An 18,450-nucleotide genomic window follows, 5' to 3' on the forward strand; every position below is an offset into this window, starting at 1 on the left:
ACTGTGTACCTGCCAAGGCAATGAAGATCATGGTAACCCCCTCATTCTCAACAGAGAACATAATGATGAACAAGATGATGATGATGTTGACTAGAAATGTCACCAGCGTTCTACATTTAACGATACCTCTACAAATTATTAGACTTTGTTTTACCCTTTAGATGGTTCTTGTGATGCATGGAGGTCACAAAGAAATTAAATTTTATGTCTTGAAATAACACATAGCCATTAAACGAACAGAAACAAATGCACATATTTCAAAGTGGTCATTTTAACGTGTTGATGCTATAATTGTTTATGCCCCTTTCTGTGGTAATGGCACCACTTGACAGCTCCACATTATATCTCATCTTAAAGTAGACATAATAAAATGATGTGAGTGTGTGTAGATAGGGTACATTAACTTGATGAAATCGGTGGTGTCTGCTGCTTGCCTAAATGGGCTGGACTAGGCCCAGGGTCCATGGTGTTTGACACCACTGCCTTTGTAAGAGGTTATTTCAGTTTCCATTCAGGGTAGTTTATAGAGGAAAATGTACCTGCTTGTATATAAACATTTACATTTTGCCTGTATATAATTTCTTGCGGTTTTTGTTTGTTTGTACCAGGGGTAGGCCAGAATCTTCAAGATCATTTAGAAGTGTACATACAGCAGAAGTGCACCAAACCTATTACTCTCTACAAAGCACAAAAGCTTATTAACATGGCAAAGATTGGTTTAGAATGGCTTTGGAAATTTACAGGTATGAAAAAAATGTGAAACTGTCCCACTGTTCAGTTCTATAGGATTACCAAATTTGGCTTTTAGCTGAACTATATATGTCAGAATCCCAGAGTGTCTTTCCCAATGAAGCTTTATTATTACCAATTCTGCAGAAACTGGAGATTTTAAAAAATGAGTTCAAATGGGGGGAGACTGTGCAGTTTCTTTAGCTTTAATTTGCTTAGTTTTTTCCAAATTAGAATTTATTTTAACAAATGTAATGTTTATTGTAACAAATGAGGTTGAGATGCACTTTTTTTGTAGCATTTCGTTCCCTACCCTTAAATTCAGGCAGGGAATCTTTGCATGTTGCTAAATGTTTGCATTTGTGCCTAACTCCCATTTTGGGATATGTTCCATACTTAAATCTATGGGCCACTGAGAAAAGCTACTGTAAAAAGTGAAGTCAGAAAATGATGTATTAAGACACTGTCTAGAAAACAAATACACTGAACTAAATTCATCCTTGGTGTAACTCCATAAAAGGTAGTTATCTCATTGCATTGTCCAGAACTCTTAAAACTTACTTGTACTTGTATTGTCCAGAAATAATGCATTCTCCTGTCTTATAGTAGCCCAGTCCCTAAATTACATTTTCAAGGATAAATTGTAAAGATTTTTCTTAGCAAGTAAAACAAATAAGCCAATTTCAGTGCTAAACTACCCCCCATGCAGTTTCACTGTCTTAGTGTGGTGTCACAGCAAAGCATTTGGCCCAATATATCATGTGCTATTGCATACATATGACTTTTTATTACTGCAAGTAACTATTTTTAAAAGGATGGATTATGACTCATCTAGTTGGGTGGCACAGAGATTTAAAGGCGTGCTGTACAGCAGTGTGGAGGGGAAGTAGGGTCTGCAGATGGTGTCAGGGGGCAGGGAGTGGGCAGAGCTCCCTGTTGCATCTGGGAGCATTAACTGCACTGGATATCTAGCTGCCACAGCTTATTCCCTCCCTCAACCAGCGGACACTCCCAGTGACAATCTTCCATCTAAGCTGCTTCAGAAGCATTGCAACAGTGCACTGCCCTTCATATTAAGCAAACTGTAATACCTCATTCTAGCCCAAAGTAAATGGAAAGATTTAGGAAGCTGGAGACACCTTGGGATTTTTTTAAAGTCAAACACATTTTACATTTATTTAGTGATAAACATGATGAAAGTAATGTACACTGCACAAGTTATAAGTTAATTGCATATGGATTTGCACCCCTCGCAGTTTCACTGTCTTTGATTGACATAATTGTGTGCATTGCACAAGTGGAAAGGTGTATGGGGCATGGAGAAATGGTGCTGAAACAAGGATTTTAAAAATACACATTTTTCTTGCCTTTTGAATATTTTAGAATTTTTCTTTCTTTCTTTCTCAATCTCTAGGAGATGGAGCTACTGCTCACTTAGAATCTGGTGGATTTATTAGAAGTCAGCCAGGTGTTCCTCATCCAGACATTCAGTTCCATTTTCTTCCTTCTCAGGTGATTGATCATGGACGTGTTGCTTCCAAGCTGGAAGCTTATCAGGTCAGTGGTTTAAGGACACAAATTAGGAATGTCCTGAATTAGCAAGGAGATTTACAGTTTATTGGAAACATTAATACTAGTACAGTGATCAAGTTACAGATTGTTCAGTATTGTGTAAAATATGTGACTTAATTGCCTACATTGCAAAAATATTTACAAATTGTATTTGTTGCTGGTGCCAGAATAATTTTACTCTTTATCTTTGGAAAAATACGCAATAAGTTTATTAGGGGCTATGAACCTGATTCTGTGTCATTGTCATCAGTAGTACATAATCAAGTTCTATATTATAATATTTTGTTTTCCCTTTAACTCCTTTGTAGTGTGTCTTTTTGTTGTCTCAATATATAATGTAGATTCAAAAGTCTGTAGTTCATACCGTGAAACTGTCACTATATACAGTACATCTGTTTTCTTTGGCTGGTTTTTACTTCACGATGATAGTAATTTGGTCATCCGAACTGTCAGCTACTGCTAAACTGAAATAACATTTGCTTGTTGTTGTATTAGAAATAGTTTATTTCCTGTGCTGTGCATATAACCAAAAAACATAAGAAAAAATGTTCATATTGTGGCCTCCCCTTTTATTCTCCCTTTTTTATATTTTGTTTGGGTAATCTGTAAGAAGACTCCATGTTTTTAAAAATTGCATTGGACTCTGAAGTCTGTCTAGATGGAATTTTGTCATGCGGTGTGTTGGGGCTATTGCAGGTTCATGTTGGACCCATGAGGAGCACAAGTGTGGGCTGGCTAAAGCTGAAAAGTACAGATCCAAGGGACCATCCTGTGATTGAACCAAACTACTTGTCAACGGGTAAATGCCTGGTATCTATATTGAGTTGGTCTCATTCAGTTCCTTCCCCCTTGCTCCCAGGAGAAGTGATCTAACTACCTGCCCATATCAGTAGGAAATTACTCCCCATTTGACACCGGCTCAACTGTGCTGGTTGGCACATTGGTATTATTATTACTATTTATGTTGTGATAGCTCAGAGGAGCCCCAGTTAATGACCAGAATGCTATTTTGCTAGGTGTTGTACAAACTCTGAGCAAAAAGACAGTTCCTGCCTGTTCCCTGCCCCTTCCTGTTCACCCCACGCCCACCTGTGCAAGAGGGGGAGTAAAGGCCACCACACACCTTGGTTGCCTCCCCCCACTCAGCTGGTGATCACATAGCCCATACCCTCTTTATTCCTGTGTATCATTTTTATTCATCCTACTCTCCTGTACAAGTGTGTAGGACAAGTGACAATTTTGCCCCTGGTGATTGTATCTTGGAAAAAAGTTCCCATTGTTTTTTCTTTCAGTAACAAGTTGAGAGCCTTTAAATTGTATATAAGCCTCCTTCCACTTTAATTTTGCCGCCTTTTCTTGGTATAGCACACTGTCCTGTACTAGCATTATGATGCTGCTGTTTGTTTGTTTGAATTATGCAAAGGGAAGTATTTCTAACCAGTGTGTGTATTTATAGTCTCTTTGTTTCCTCTCTGTACAGAAACAGATGTGTGGGAATTTCGTCAGTGTGTCAAGTTATCCAGAGAAATTTTTGCTCAGAAAGCTTTTGAAAAATTCTGTGGTCCTGAAATTCAGCCAGGAAGTCATATCCAGTCTGACAAAGAAATAGATGCTTTCATAAGACAGAAGGCTGATAGTGCTTATCATCCTTCTTGTACCTGTAAAATGGGGCAGCCGTCTGACACCACTGCTGTGGTTGATCCTCAGACCAAAGTAATTGGGGTTGAAAACCTGAGAGTTGTAGATGCCTCAATAATGCCCAGTGTGGTCAGTGGGAATTTGAATGCCCCAACCATTATGATAGCAGAAAAAGCTGCTGATATGATCAAGGGGTTCCCATCACTCAGTGAGAAAAATGTTCCTGTATATAAACCTCAAACCTTGGAAACTCAGCGATGAACAAAATGCCCACGCTTATTTTCCAGGTGAGTTTTTACCCACATGGAAATCTTACATTGGACTTTGCCAAGAGAACAAATGTATTGCTACAAAAAATTACAGGTAGGTATTAATTCACTACCTCTCTGATATTGAGAAGGTTGTAACAGTAATTTAAAAAAAAATCAAGTTATTTGCAGTAACTGGTCATTTTAGTCAAGCATTTGGGTGATGACCAGTTTTTGTAATGTAGTTTGAAGTTTATGCTGAAGAGGGTCAGTTCTGCCTTACAAAAAGAAGAGGCAATCATGTGAGCTATCAAGGAGTTCAGGACCTGTATGGCTGAGCGTGGGATGGTAGAAGTGGATGTTTGCTGCTTTGCATAGAACAGTAAGACACTTAAAACCAGTGATGAGCTGCCAAAATCTGAAGAACTGGTTCCTTCAGTCACTCTGGGTCTTCGGCAGCACTGAGGAACCAATAAATGTCAACTTCATTTATTGGTGCTTGTGTAATAATTTATACTAAAATGGATAATGTATTATGGAGGTATTGATCACAGCTCCATTGTTAAGGTTGAGTTGTTTTAAACTTAAAGGCATACGTATAGTATTAGATATAGTCAAGTTAAAAAGATATCCATATTTGATATACAGATTGCCTTAATAGCTTCTATAAAAACAAACAGCTGATTATTTAAAATTTCTATAATGATAAATTCTCCATGTTCTTTGTATTTAACTTAATAAAATTCAGTTAATAACTTAATTTGTTTTGGTTGCGTAATGCAATATGGAAACTTACCTTGTTTCACTACTGTATGTTTAAGGGGGCCATGAAAGGTGACTGCCCAGCTGCAAATGATGAAACAGACTCTAAGGTCTGGATTGTTACTAAAGTGTAAACACTTTTTAAAAAAAATTACCTGCTGTCTAGAGAGATCTTTTACCACATCAGATAGATGCTTGTCTGCCCCTGTTCAGTTAACTTGAACATCTTGGCTCATTTACTTTTAGAAAGAATAAATACATCTTGGCTCTACTACTTTGATAATGCTTGCCTAATGCCCAGACTTTTTTCTGGATGTTTGCTGAGAAAAATCCTTTACAGATATCCATCAATGGCCCTTTCTTGAGTGTGTTCTAATAGCTTTCCAGATATCATTAAAGATCACAGGAGGTACAGGCCCCTGCATTGTGATGTGTTCTTGCAAGGTAGTATGGAAATCCCCATAGAATGGAATAGTGAATGGAGTAGAAACAGGATGGAAATTACAATCCTTCTTTTCCCCACCACTAATAGCAGAGGAGGGAGGGAAAAGATCTTTATTCCAGCCTGCACCTGCACTCCTTACTCCTACAAATGTGAATGGGAATTTTTGCTTGGGTAAGGGGTGCAGCCTCAGCCCTATAGCTTGTACATTTTTTTTTAAAAAAAGGGCATTTAAATCCTGTTTTATACTTTGATTCTTTTTAAATCTGCATGATGTTTAATGTAAACGAGGAAATGTGCATAATCCTTGCATAATCTGTCATTATGACAATTAAACTCCTGTGAAAGTTTTTGCTATTGTGCTGTTTTAGCTTGCATAATCATCTTAATCAGCGTCATGGTTTAACAGACAAATATCTGTAGCAGATTTCTCCATTATCTGTTTTCATAAAATAAGCTATTTAGAAATGGGAACATGTCAAAACTAAAAAAAAAACATCAGATGTTAGAATGTCTGCAGAGCACAATTAATATTAGTCCTCAGAATAAGGCTAAAATGTTTAGCATTCATAATTAAGTTCCCATAATTAAGTTTCCCATGTAGAAACTGTCTGTTATATGAATATGCCGGAAGGAGGAGTGGAGACACTGGAGGTGGTTTAGTTAGGCTGCAACTTCATTCCCAAACATCAGGGAGTACCGGTAGGTAAAAGTGCAGGTAGATCTACAGGTTTCAGAGTAGCAGTCATGTTAGTCTGTATCTGCAAAAAGAAAAGGAGTACTTGTGGCACCTTAGAGACTAACAAATTTATTTGAGCATAAGCTTTTGTGAGGTACAGCTCACTTCATCGGGTAATTCCATAATCATTTACATATGCTGGGGGTGAGGGAGAGTTGCTCTCAGCTCTTCCCCTTTACTCTTCCTGGTCCACAGCTAATCTGCACCTGGGACCTCATGACCCCCCTTCCTCTTGAATGAGGGCTGGGGGGACAGTTGGCTCCCTGCCATACCTGTCATAAGAATCCTGAAACCCCCTATTCCACCCATTTCCGCTCCTTTTTACAATATCTCTTTTAAATCCTTTACCAAGGAGCACCATGGACTTTATCTGTGGAGTACCTGCACTGGACATCTGCTCCATACTGAGCTGCATCATCATAAGCTAACCCCCATTTTCACTTGGTACAACTGAGCCCCCAACACTCTGTGCGGAAGGCAAAACAAAAACAAAAAAAACCCCTCACCCTGACCAGTCTGGAGATGAAGGAAAAAATTCCTTCCCAGCCCCCGCGAGAAAGGAGCAATTAATGCCCACAGTGTATTATGACAAAACCTGGTGTTTAGTTGCTATCATGCAAGGGTAGGGGTGGGAATGTTGCTCCGCCTGTCCCAAGTAAAAGAGGGCTTTTATAGCACCAGCATGGATCTAAATAGTCTCCCCTTTCTTCCAGTCACCTAAGGGAGAGGGAGACATGGGTTCATGTCCTCAAACTGATCTGCTCTGAAGCTGCTGCAGCTCTCTAGCTACCTAGCCCTTAAAGGGACCACACATCTTTTGCTACAGGCCAGACAACAGCCTCTACTGCTTAATGTACGGTGAGGTCATATCTAGGATTCCTGTGCCGGTTTTTAAAAAGACCTGAAAAATTAGTACAAGAAGAATGTGGATTTATTAAATAGTCTGTGAACTAAAAGAAATCCTACAAATATAACTCAATTATTGAGCAAGTAGATGTCAAATAATAAAGCTAGTACTCCTATGGCTGAGACGTTATGAAAGATAGTATTATCTTAAGTCAGGGACTGTTACCAACATGTAAAGGACAAAAATTATTATTAAATGCAGAAAGAGAAAATGCTCACAATAGCTTAGCATACATTGGCAATTGCTGAAAGTACAGTAAATACAGGTCTTGCAGCTGTAAATACGTAACTTTAAAGCTTGCTTGAGCCTTCCAATGAACAGCGGAATAATTTACTCCAGAAAAATAGAATTTTACACAGTTCAAGCAGGTTATAAAAAAAACCCTGCTGACTCAAAAGTTGACTAAAGGAACAACTGCAGATGTTCTAGGCAGATATTCCTACCTGGTGCTGCTGCAAAGCACTGGTGGAGCCCTATAATTAACTGAGGAAAAGACATGCTGTGTTAGAATAATTGCATAAAACAAACAAAGAAACTGAAGAGAGAAGATGACAGCACTGAACACGCTTCCATAATGAGACAGGTAAACCATTTCTGTCTGATGCATGTCGTTGGTAGGAGGTGAGCAATAACAATGTGTTAGGTATTAGACTATCTACTGTGTTTATAAGTCAGCCTATCTGATACAACCCTGTGGGGCGGGCAGCTGTGTGTCGGATGAGACTTATATACGTTGTGCCTTTTATTGTGTAATATTTTACTTGGTACTATTGCATTCAAGATTTTCAAATAAAAAATGCACAGTATTAAGGCTCTTTCTGGCATTTAGAGTAAGTGGTACCACACCATTAAAAATAATAATATGTATCGGCCACACTTGCCACAGCAGTGTGCAACTGACGTGGGGAGCAGTTTTGAAAGGCTACGTAGTGGTGGAAGTCCTTGTATATGATGAATAATAGTATAGTATACCAGGGTCACATTTTTGGCATATGAATTGTTGTTTATACTATTTGCAAAAAGAAAATGAGTACTTGTGGCACCTTAGGGACTAACCAGTTTATTTGAGCATAAGCTTTCGTGAGCTACAGCTCACTTCATCGGATGCATGCTGTGGAAAATAAAGAAGATGTTTTTATACACACAGACCATGAAAAAATGGGTGTTTATCACTACAAAAGGTTCTCTCTCCCCCCACCCCACGCTCCTGCTGGTAATAGCTTATCTAAAGTGATCACTCTCCTTACAATGTGTATGATAATCAAGGTGGGCCATTTCCAGCACAAATTCAGGGTTTAACAAGAACGTCTGAGGAACGGTGGGGGGGGGAAGGAATAAACAAGGGGAAATAGGTTATTTTTTATAATGAATCAACCATTCCCAGTCTCTATTCAAGCCTAAGTTAATTGTATCCAATTTGCAAATTAATTCCAATTCAGCTGTCTCTCGTTGGAGTCTGTTTTCAAAGTTTTTTTTGTTGAAGGATAGTCACTTTGAGATCAGAAATCGAGTGACCAGAGAGATTGAAGTGTTCACCGACTGGTTTATGAATGTTATAATTCTTGACATCTGATTTGTGTCCATTTATTCTTTGACGTAGAGACTGTCCAGTTTGCCCAAAGTACATGGCAGGGGCATTGCTGGCACATGATGGCATATATCACATTGGTAGATGTGCAGGTGAATGAGCCTCTGATAGTGTGGCTGATGTTATTAGGCCCTGTGATGGTGTCCCCTGAATAGATATGTGGGCACAGTTAGCAACGAGCTTTGTTGCAAGGATAGGTTCCTGGGTTAGTGGTTCTGTTGTGTGGTATGTGTTTGCTGGTGAGTATTCGCTTCAGGTTGGGGGGCTGTCTGTAGGCAAGGACTGGCCTGTCTCCCAAGATTTGTGAGAGTGTTGGGTCATCCTTCAGGATAGGTTGTAGATCCTTGATAATGCGTTGGAGGGGTTTTAGTTGGGGGCTGAAGGTGACGGCTAGTGGCGTGCTGTTATTTTCTTTGTTAGGCCTGTCCTGTAGTAGGTGACTTCTGGGAACTCTTCTGGCTCTATCAATCTGTTTCTTCACTTCTGCAGTTGGGTATTGTAGTTGTTAGAATGCTTGATAGAGATCTTGTAGGTGTTTGTCTCTGTTTAAGGGTTGGAGTAAATGCGGTTGTATCGCAGAGCTTGGCTGTAGACAATGGATCATGTGGTGTGGTCAGGGTGAAAGCTGGAGGCATGTAGGTAGGAATAGCAGTCAGTAGGTGGGGAGAAAACCTGGATTTGTGCTGGAAATGGCTCACCTTGATTATCATACACATTGTAAGGAAAGTGATCACTTTAGATAAGCTATTACCAGCAGGAGAGTGGGGTGGGGGGAGAGAAAACCTTTTGTAGTGATAAACACCCATTTTTTTCATGGTCTGTGTGTATAAAAACATCTTCTGTATTTTCCACTGAATGCATCCGATGAAGTGAGCTGTAGCTCACGAAAGCTCATGCTCAAATAAATTGGTTAGTCTCTAAGGTGCCACAAATACTCCTTTTCTTTTTGCGAATACAGACTAACACGGCTGTTACTCTGAAACCTGTTTATACTATTGCAGCGCATTCCCTAGCTACAGTGTGGTATAACTTATAATCATACACACATCCCATAATGCATTAAGTGAATGCTGTGGTATCATAATAGAGCATTTAAAGGGTCAGGAAATGGCAAAGTTAATTTTGCATGCACTACTGCATTTGTACTTTTTATACATACACATTACTATAATATTCAATCACATAGTTAAAAACAAGTCCTCAAATACATTTTCCCTGTACACAAAAATACACGCACATATTGCAATATTTGTTCACTCCTTTATCCTTACTTTCCTTATTTTCATGGTCATGCTACTCTAGCTGCTTTATTGATTTAGGCCTCAGTGCTCCAGAATGCAGGACTGCTTTGTAGCGCTCCTTTGATGCAAAGCAGCCTTAAAGGCAGTGAATCAGCCATTGAGAATGTTGCCTACCTATGGGAATCCTTAGGCTGGTGCAGAGTCACAATAAGCAGTTCCTGTGTTACCCCCTGGCTGCTGCTGCTGTATTCCTGGTTAGGTGGGCCTCAGCTCCAACTGATCCCAGGCTGCTGTAATGGCTTCTGGGGCTATTGGTGTAATATGCTTGAACATGCTCTGGGGACTGGGCTGGTGCCTAGCAGTGCCAGCACTGGGATGTATTAAAGCCATTTTACTCCTCCATGTCTTGTTTAATCTGAGAGCACAGCTTGGCTGATCCAGAGAATCTGGCTCTGACTTTTTATATGGTAAATGCTCTCTTTGCTATGGTGTGTATTTGAGTAACGTTGTCAGCCCCATCTAGTTACAGGGCCTTTCCATAAATTATTTAGCAGATTAGGGGTTGTCTGGGTGGGGCCTTAATTTTGTATGACAGTATTTGTTTCAGTGTTACAAGGAGAGGTAGGTGGATCTTGAAAAATCACCAAAAAAAATGTGTTACATAATTTATGGACGCTCCCAAATAAGCAGATGAATCCTGCTTTAAGAGCCTTCCATGTGCTAAGGCAGTTAGTTACAACCCAAAAACTCAGTTGAGCTGGGAACTTTGATGTCATTAAACATACCAGCATTTTCACTGTTACTCTGTGCTGTGGTAGGTGCTCTTCGTTCTTTTTGTTGTCCCACCTAAGCCGTCTGTTGAATCTTGCTACAGACATTACCATCATTTCCATGGCAATAAGTGTCTCAGACACAGGTCGAGGGCCCTGGCAGATCATATTATTCACGCATAAATACTCTGAATAACAAAAAGGGCTAAACAAATGAAAATTGGTCAAAAACAGCATTTTGTATCAATATTCTTATTTCATGTTTCCTTCGGTGTGGAAATTGCTTTCAAAAACAGAAGAAAATTAGCAATATTTGTAAAGCTGTATTTTGTTAGTCTCGGGAGAAAAAAAATCAAGTAGTTGTTTCTATAACCTGAATTTTCATGTAAAGGCTGTTTAGTCCAAAGGCTGTTTGCAAAGGTTGGGTTTCAGCTGAGCTGCTAACAAGTGATGTAACTATAATTGAAACATGCAGCTGTCAAACACAGCAAACCTGATGGGTCAGACTGTAATACACATTTATAAAAGACTTAATTTAATTGTTCCTATCTTCATTTCAGAAACAGCAATGCATTTACTCATCTTATTTCAAAAATAAATTTAAAATGAAAAATTTTCTCAGATTATGATGATGCAAACCACTTTCTTGGATGATAGGCCTCTGTCCTCCAGGCTCCCAGAAGATATTATTGAAATACTGGATGACATTGTGCATACTTGCCTGTGTTTGGGCTATGTGTTGATGACTGGAAACTATATGTTTTATTAATCTCTAGAGCCCTATATAGACAGATACAGTGATCTCTGCCCAAAATCTGCCAAGTTGCTTAAATGAATAGTTAAGGTTACCTGAGTATTTGTAGTATTTCCTATATTTATGAGAGAAATTAGTGAGTTATCTAATCGAATTAGCAAGATTTTAATATATAGAGACATATAGAGGGAGACTATTTCACTCTTACAGTGCCATAACTGAGCAGAAAGGATGTTTTATGTATCCTTATAATATATTCTCATGATTTTTTTTAAAAGATTGAATACATGGTCTATTGTAGCCAGATTTTCAAAACCCTCTATTTTCATGCAAAATAGTAACTCTGCCTTAAGAAGAATATTCAGGGTAGACACTAATCATATAAAAGATTTATGTGTATAGCATCCCAGTGAAGACAGCGTAACTTTGTGCAGTCATGAGGTTCCACCTGGGGAGATTATGTCAGAAGGCTGCGTCCTTATATAACTTTTATATAGTTATAAAAATGCCATGTACAGTATCTACAGAATTTGGAATATGTTAGTAGGAATCACTGTAGTGAAGAAATTTAGTTTGAGTTTCTAAGGTGACTAGTGATTTTCAGCATCCATCTTCAGACACCTTAACGGGGCTGATTTTTCAGAGGGTGGGTGCACTGAAATCTGTGAAGCTTCACTATTATTACCTTCGGCCCACCTCACCCCCCTCCCCAAGAATCTGACCCACAGTAATCTCATCTGATACAGAAACTTTATTCTCTTGACTTCCAAAGTGTTCTGTTTTTGTAAGCCAGGGAAGTATAACTAAAAATGTGAAGTTACTAATGCTAAACAACCTAACCAAGCATGTTAAGAGGTGACGTGTGCATGAGTCAGTCTGACACAGTTTGTAGGGGCTGTTAGGAAAATTTTCCTATTTGTTACATGTTACTTTTTACAAAATTCTTTGCTTGGAGTCTGATACTGCTGGCCTTTTACACACAAAATGCCTTATCAGCTTTAAATGCATGTTTTATATACTTCAGATCAACGATTCATAAAAAGTTTAGGCTAGAATAGCGTAAATCCTTAGGCGTGCATTTTCCAAATGAAAGACCACCATTTTGCCGAATGCTGCAATAAGCATTTAACTTTTGGAGATTACATTGGTTGAAAGTGTTAGATGAAGGAGCCCCAAGTATAATAAAATTATTACACGGTTTTATTCTGAAGAACATTTTGCATTTGCTTTAATACAAAATGATGTAGGTCAAGAAATAATTTACAAACCCTTAAGTTATTATCCTGGCATTTGACATAAGAATGATTCAAGAAGAGGTCTGAAAGGTATCCATAGCAAACTTTCATTATGTACAAAAATGTTTATTGACATGTTTTATATGTCACATTTTAAAAATGTGAACTGAATTGCTACCTATCTTGTTAAGTACAGGTAAACCCTGATAAGGTAACTTTGCAGAGCAAGTCAATTTTATTCAGTGTTAATAAAATAGAAGATTTTGACATTTCCCCCCAAAATTGTATTTGGATCAGGGTTTTACTGCATCATGAACAGAACCTAATCCCTCTTTCAATTGCATAAAAATAAATCCTTTAAAGTATATAATCTGCACATAGAACAGCAAAAGGGGAGAGGCAATAAAGTAGTATTTTTACATCAGGAATCTGATTGGTTCTGGGGAGAGTCCTTTTATCTTGTTTTTCATTATGAGCGGAATAATTAGTACACAGGATTGGAATTAAGACATTTTCATCCACCTGCAAAACAAATTTCTGCCCCATATTCTGAATACAGAATTAGGCTATTTGGTCAATTTAGTTGTGATAAAATTATAAATGTCTCAAGACCAATGAAGACTTGGCCAATTTTTTCAATTAATTTAGTATTTATCTATAATTTTAGGATATTTATAATAAAAAGATCACAGCTTATTGTCAGTCAAAAAAATTAGCAGATAATTTCCATTCTTTTAATTTTCTGAATATAGGACTGAAAATAGACATCTGTGCATCCCTTATGTAAAGAGAGATTCTTATTGACTCAAAATATTTTATAAAATCTGAATATTGTCAAGTTTCTCTAAACCTGACACTTTACCCCAAAAAGAGATTTACATTGAGTGGTGGCTCTAGTTAAATATTTATCCTATAGCTCTATATATTCCAAGTAAAAATACTTATATCTAGAATTCTGCGGAGAATTACAATAATTAGGTTTCATAAATATTGCTGCAGTTCAATTACGGTACAATAATTACAAAATATAGAACATCTCTTTACAAATACAAATTATTATATATTACAATTCATTTACAGTAATTTCTACTATATAATTTTTAACAAACTATCTTAACTAATTCTACTTTAACCTGGTTGCAAGTGCATTAGTAAGAATGCAATTATTCCAGTATATTTTGCCCTTAACATGATAGTCATAAAACAGACTATCTGAATGATATTTTCCTATGTAAACTAATGTTACATATGACAGAAATGTTTTTATGTTCTTTTTTCCAAAGATTTCTGGTAGGTAGAGTTTGACATATTTTAGAAGAGTGTTAAGAAAAATAAATCAGGAGGCAAGTTTGAAAACAATATTAGAATGGATATGCTGAATGCAGTGAACATTTGATATGCTATTGAATGCTGAGGAAATTACACTTTTGATTGCCATCACCTGTCTCACATAGTAGTCTTCCCCACATATTTTTGTGCTGGACCTACACACATTTTTCATTCAGAAACTCCTGCTTCACTATGAATGACAGTAGCACAAGTTTGAAAGACAGGCAAGATATTACACCTCAGAACTCTTCTCTAGACCTCTGGAAATGGGATCTTCAGAATTGGCTTGGTTTTACATAACTCTATTCCTACTGAGGAAATGAAGATTCTGTGGTAAAGGACTTGACGTACTACAGCATTGATCACATTTCAACAACCTGGAGACACTTACTGATAAATAAATTATGGCTTCCTTGAGGTGTGACATCACTTGTACAAAGCTTGATTAGTTATTAATTCCAGCTAGTGCCTAGCATCTTTGAACTATGAGGCACTTTTTCTGTTATTAAAAATTATTTATTTGTTTCTTGCTAAATACTATAAGGTTGTAATGCATATCATTTCATCAGCTAAGTCTTCTTCATATCTACCAGTGTCTTGTTCTTCATCACTATAACCAGGACCAAAGTCTTGAAGTTCATAATCTTGCCTGCTTAAAATGGGGAACATATCCCCAGTGGTCCCATTGCTAATATTTCCATTGAGAAGGTTACTTGCTGCACTTTCCATCTCATCAATAGTCATGTCACAAGCATCAGCAATCTCATGTTTAGTAGCTGAAACAAATTTAGGGTCCTTTGCATACCGCCCTAGGCCTTCAGATATAAGTACCTGAAAAAGAAATAGGATAAATGTGGATTCAATGTTTAGAATGAAGAGCAGGTTATAAATAAATACACAGCAAGCGTCACGTTTCTCCTGGATAGCTTAGGTGCAAAGCCCAAGAGATTCTATGAGCTGAAGTCACTAGAGCAACCAGAACAAAATCTTACGTGTAATTAACTTGCGTTTACAATAGTCAAATGGCCCCAAAGAGGGTTTATCAACATAGTAAGGATGTCACTGACAATGCATGACATTCAGTTCTTTTATAGGAGGTTTAAAATGAATCAAGCCCTTGATAAACATCATACACTAAAAACTGGTTTACTGTAATAAAATTTAAGGAAGAATTCTGCTTGAAGCCACACTAGGCAATAAAACTTCAAGCAAGTGTATAATAAAACTTCAGCTAAAATGTTTTCTGTAGATGACAATTAAGTTACATCTGGTTCACAGCTGTGGGAGGGAACTGATGTTGGAGATGGGGAGACTGAAAATTATATTCCTGAGCATGACACATGCTACTTAGCTAGACTGATAGGAATGTTCAATAACATTTTACAATTGGGAGAGTAATGATAATTCTCAGCACCCTACATAGTATTCTTTGTTTTTAAAGCTTTGTAAACAAACAAACAAAACACTTACTAATTCATAATATTATTGAGAGTACATGCAAAGAAACAACTGTGCCATTTCTTCAGAGTGCAATGGGCATTCCCCATCAGCGCACCCCTTCCATATCTTTGCACAATCCTTGTGTTCAGGTTAGCAAGGACTTTGATGACTTTGGACCTTGCATAAAAGCACCAGAAGGACAGGCACCTTCTGCCATTCCTTTTCAGTAAACCATTATGGAAGGGCAGCGCAGTATCTAGTTCTTAATATTTAGCCAACAGTGAAACCTTGTTTTAAGTCATATTCTTGAAGTGCTCCCAATTTTCATTCCTCTCTTTGTTTTATACTTTAATACATTAGTTCCTGGGATGAAGTTGTCAACATGTTCTCTCTCTGACACTCATGCTATGACCAAGCCCTCAGGTGGGGAGTCAGTGGACTTTGATTTACAGTAGCTGAGGATCTGGTCCATACCTTCTTTTCCCCACCTTACTTTTTGGGAATTTGAATTTGAAATACAGTATTTCTAGTGAAATATGTGGATTAAGTACACTCCAGTGTGGTCTGTTCCAGATATATAGTAAAATTAACATAAAACTGAACAGACACACTTGGCTACTTCAGGGATTATTCAATACTTACCGCTTCTACCAAACTGTCTGCACTTCTCTGTTTGTCACTATGTTTATGCCTAAAGTCATTAGGTACAGTTAAATTGGCTGGTGTGAATGTTCGGTAGGAAATATCAGGGTCATCTGTATACCAGGAGCTCCTGTTCAAAGACGGTAGGCTGCCATTCATCTGCTCTGTAGATTCAGCCCTGTCAACTTGGATTAGAGGTGTATAATATGGAGTTCGGTCCCGGTTGGGTGGGGTAGCTGGTGGGGTGGCCCAGGAACGTGTTGAACGACTTGGTGAATGTTTGTGAGCTTTACTGGAATCCAGACCTGCAACTGCCATGACCTGGTAAAGGGAAGTAAAAATAGTACAAGAGTTAGCGTACCTCAAACAATCCTGTAGTCAGGCTTATTCCTCATTTCAAATCCAATCTAATTATTATGTGTTTGATACTTGACAATATAAAAGACGGGGAGGAACGGAAATAAATTAATCGGCAACATAGGCAAGTATCTATCTAGTGGATCTTTTATTGACCAAACCCTATTTGATACACTGTGACTGAATATGCTTAATAAAATATATTCAGTAGGGCTGTCAAGCAATTAAAAATATTAATCGCGCTTATTCGCACTGTTAAACATTAAGAGAATACTGTTTGTTTAAATATTTTTGGATGTTTTCTACATTTTCAAATATATTGATTTCAATTACAACACAGAATACAATGTGTACAGTGCTCACTTTATATTTATTTTTGGTTACAAGTATTTGCACTGTAAAAAAACAAAAGAAATAGTATTTTTCAATTCACCTAACACAAGTACTGTAGTGCAATCACTTTATCATGAAAGTTGAACTTGCAAATGTAGAACTATGTACAAAAAAATGCATTCAAAAATAAAACAATGTAAAATTTTAGAGGCTGCAAGTCCATTCAGTCCTACTTCTTGTTCAGCCAATTGCTCAGATGAACAAGTTTGTTTACGTTTGCAGGAGATAATGCTGCCTGCTTCTTGTTTACAACGTCACCTGAAAGTGAGAACATGGGACTGTTGTAGCTGATGTCGCAATATATTTATGTGCCAGATGCACTAAAGATTCATATGTCCTTCATGCTTCAACCACCATTCCAGAGGGCATGCGTCCATGCTGATGACAGGTTCTGCTTGATAACAATTCAAAGCAGAATGGACCAACACATGTTCATTTTCATCATCTGAGTCAGATGCCACCAGCAGTAGGTTGTTTTTCTTTTTGGTGGTTCAGATTCTGTAATTTCAGCATTAGAGTGTTGCTCTTTTAAGTCGTCTGTTTAGCATATCTGGCACATAAATACCTTTATAATGGTGGCTACAAAAGTGCCAGACAAATGCCTGTTCTCACTTTCTGGTGATATTGTAAACAAGAAGACGGCAGCATTATCGCCTGTAAATGTAAACAACCTTGTTTGTCTCTTAGTGATTGGCTGAAAAAGAAGTAGGACTAAATGGACTTGTAGGTTCTAAAAGTTTTACATTGTTTAGTTTTTGAGTGCAGTTATATAAACAAAAAAATCTACATTTGTAAGTTGCATTTTCACGACAGAGATTGCACTACAGTACTTGTATGAGGTGAATTTAAAAATACTATTTCTTTTGTTTATCATTTTTACAGTGCAAATATTTATAATAAAAATATACAACATATAATACAATATATATGAAAATGTAGAAAAACATCCAAAATATTTTATAAATTTCAATTGACATTCTATTGTTTAACAGTGCGATTAAAACTGCGATTAATCACAATTAATTTTTAATTGCAATTAATTTCTTTGAGTTAATCGTGTGAGTTAACTGCAATTAATCGACAACCCTAATATTCAGCAAGTAAGGCAAACAGACTATAGTCCCTGATCTTTGCTCCTTCCTTCCTGCAGGAACAGGTGAGGAAGAAGCTGGTTTTAATCTTTAAATTGGCTTTAAGCTCCTTGTATTTTGTGGCTGCCTGGGTCTTTCCCAGATGGCATGATATAATTCAGTTTAAGAGCTGCTCTGGCTGCAGCAAACCCTGTGGACCATCCACCATACAATCAGAGCAGTGTAAAAGGGACTAACACTGCTCAGAATTTGTCCCATGATACAACAGCAAACTATTTCATTCTATTTGAACTTTGATCTAGAAATCCTAGAACATCATGAAGTTCAACATGTCACAGAATATAGTATGTACTTTAAACCAAATGGCATATGAGAAAGTAAACACCAATGAAAGCAGTAAGTGATAGTTGATTTATTCAGATGGGATACGGTATAAGGAGGGAGCTGTGGTGAAGGATTATTAGTATGTATTGCCAGTATTTTTAAATGTTTTCATTATTCCAAACACAGATTCCACCATCGTCATACATTACAGTGACCACCTATTACTCTATATTCAAGGGTCTAGGCATC

General features: G+C 37.6%; 2 protein-coding genes across 14 annotated transcripts in view; one reads left to right on the forward strand and one right to left on the reverse strand.

Annotated features, from left to right (window-relative positions):
* The window catches only part of CHDH (choline dehydrogenase), a 27,347-nt gene extending 21,606 nt beyond the window's left edge, over positions 1-5,741 (forward strand). For all 3 annotated transcript variants that reach the window (XM_048856624.2, XM_048856622.2, XM_048856623.2), the window contains exons 5-8: positions 609-743; positions 2,144-2,286; positions 2,998-3,100; positions 3,782-5,741. In XM_048856624.2, coding sequence (XP_048712581.1) covers positions 609-743; positions 2,144-2,286; positions 2,998-3,100; positions 3,782-4,200 — 800 coding nt within the window. In that variant the 3' untranslated portion in view covers positions 4,201-5,741. The remainder of the gene's footprint in view (positions 1-608; positions 744-2,143; positions 2,287-2,997; positions 3,101-3,781) is intronic.
* Positions 5,742-12,567: 6,826 nt separating this feature from the next.
* CACNA1D (calcium voltage-gated channel subunit alpha1 D) overlaps positions 12,568-18,450 on the reverse strand; it is a 336,560-nt gene continuing 330,677 nt past the window's right edge. For all 11 annotated transcript variants that reach the window (XM_048857868.2, XM_048857867.2, XM_075130346.1 and 8 more), the window contains 2 exons: positions 16,037-16,357; positions 12,568-14,785 (listed from right to left, as the gene is read on the reverse strand). In XM_048857868.2, the coding sequence (XP_048713825.1) occupies positions 14,492-14,785; positions 16,037-16,357 (615 nt within the window). In that variant the 3' untranslated portion in view covers positions 12,568-14,491. The remainder of the gene's footprint in view (positions 14,786-16,036; positions 16,358-18,450) is intronic.

This window comes from Caretta caretta, chromosome 7, assembly GCF_965140235.1.
Source record: "Caretta caretta isolate rCarCar2 chromosome 7, rCarCar1.hap1, whole genome shotgun sequence".
Lineage (NCBI taxonomy): Eukaryota > Metazoa > Chordata > Testudines > Cheloniidae > Caretta > Caretta caretta.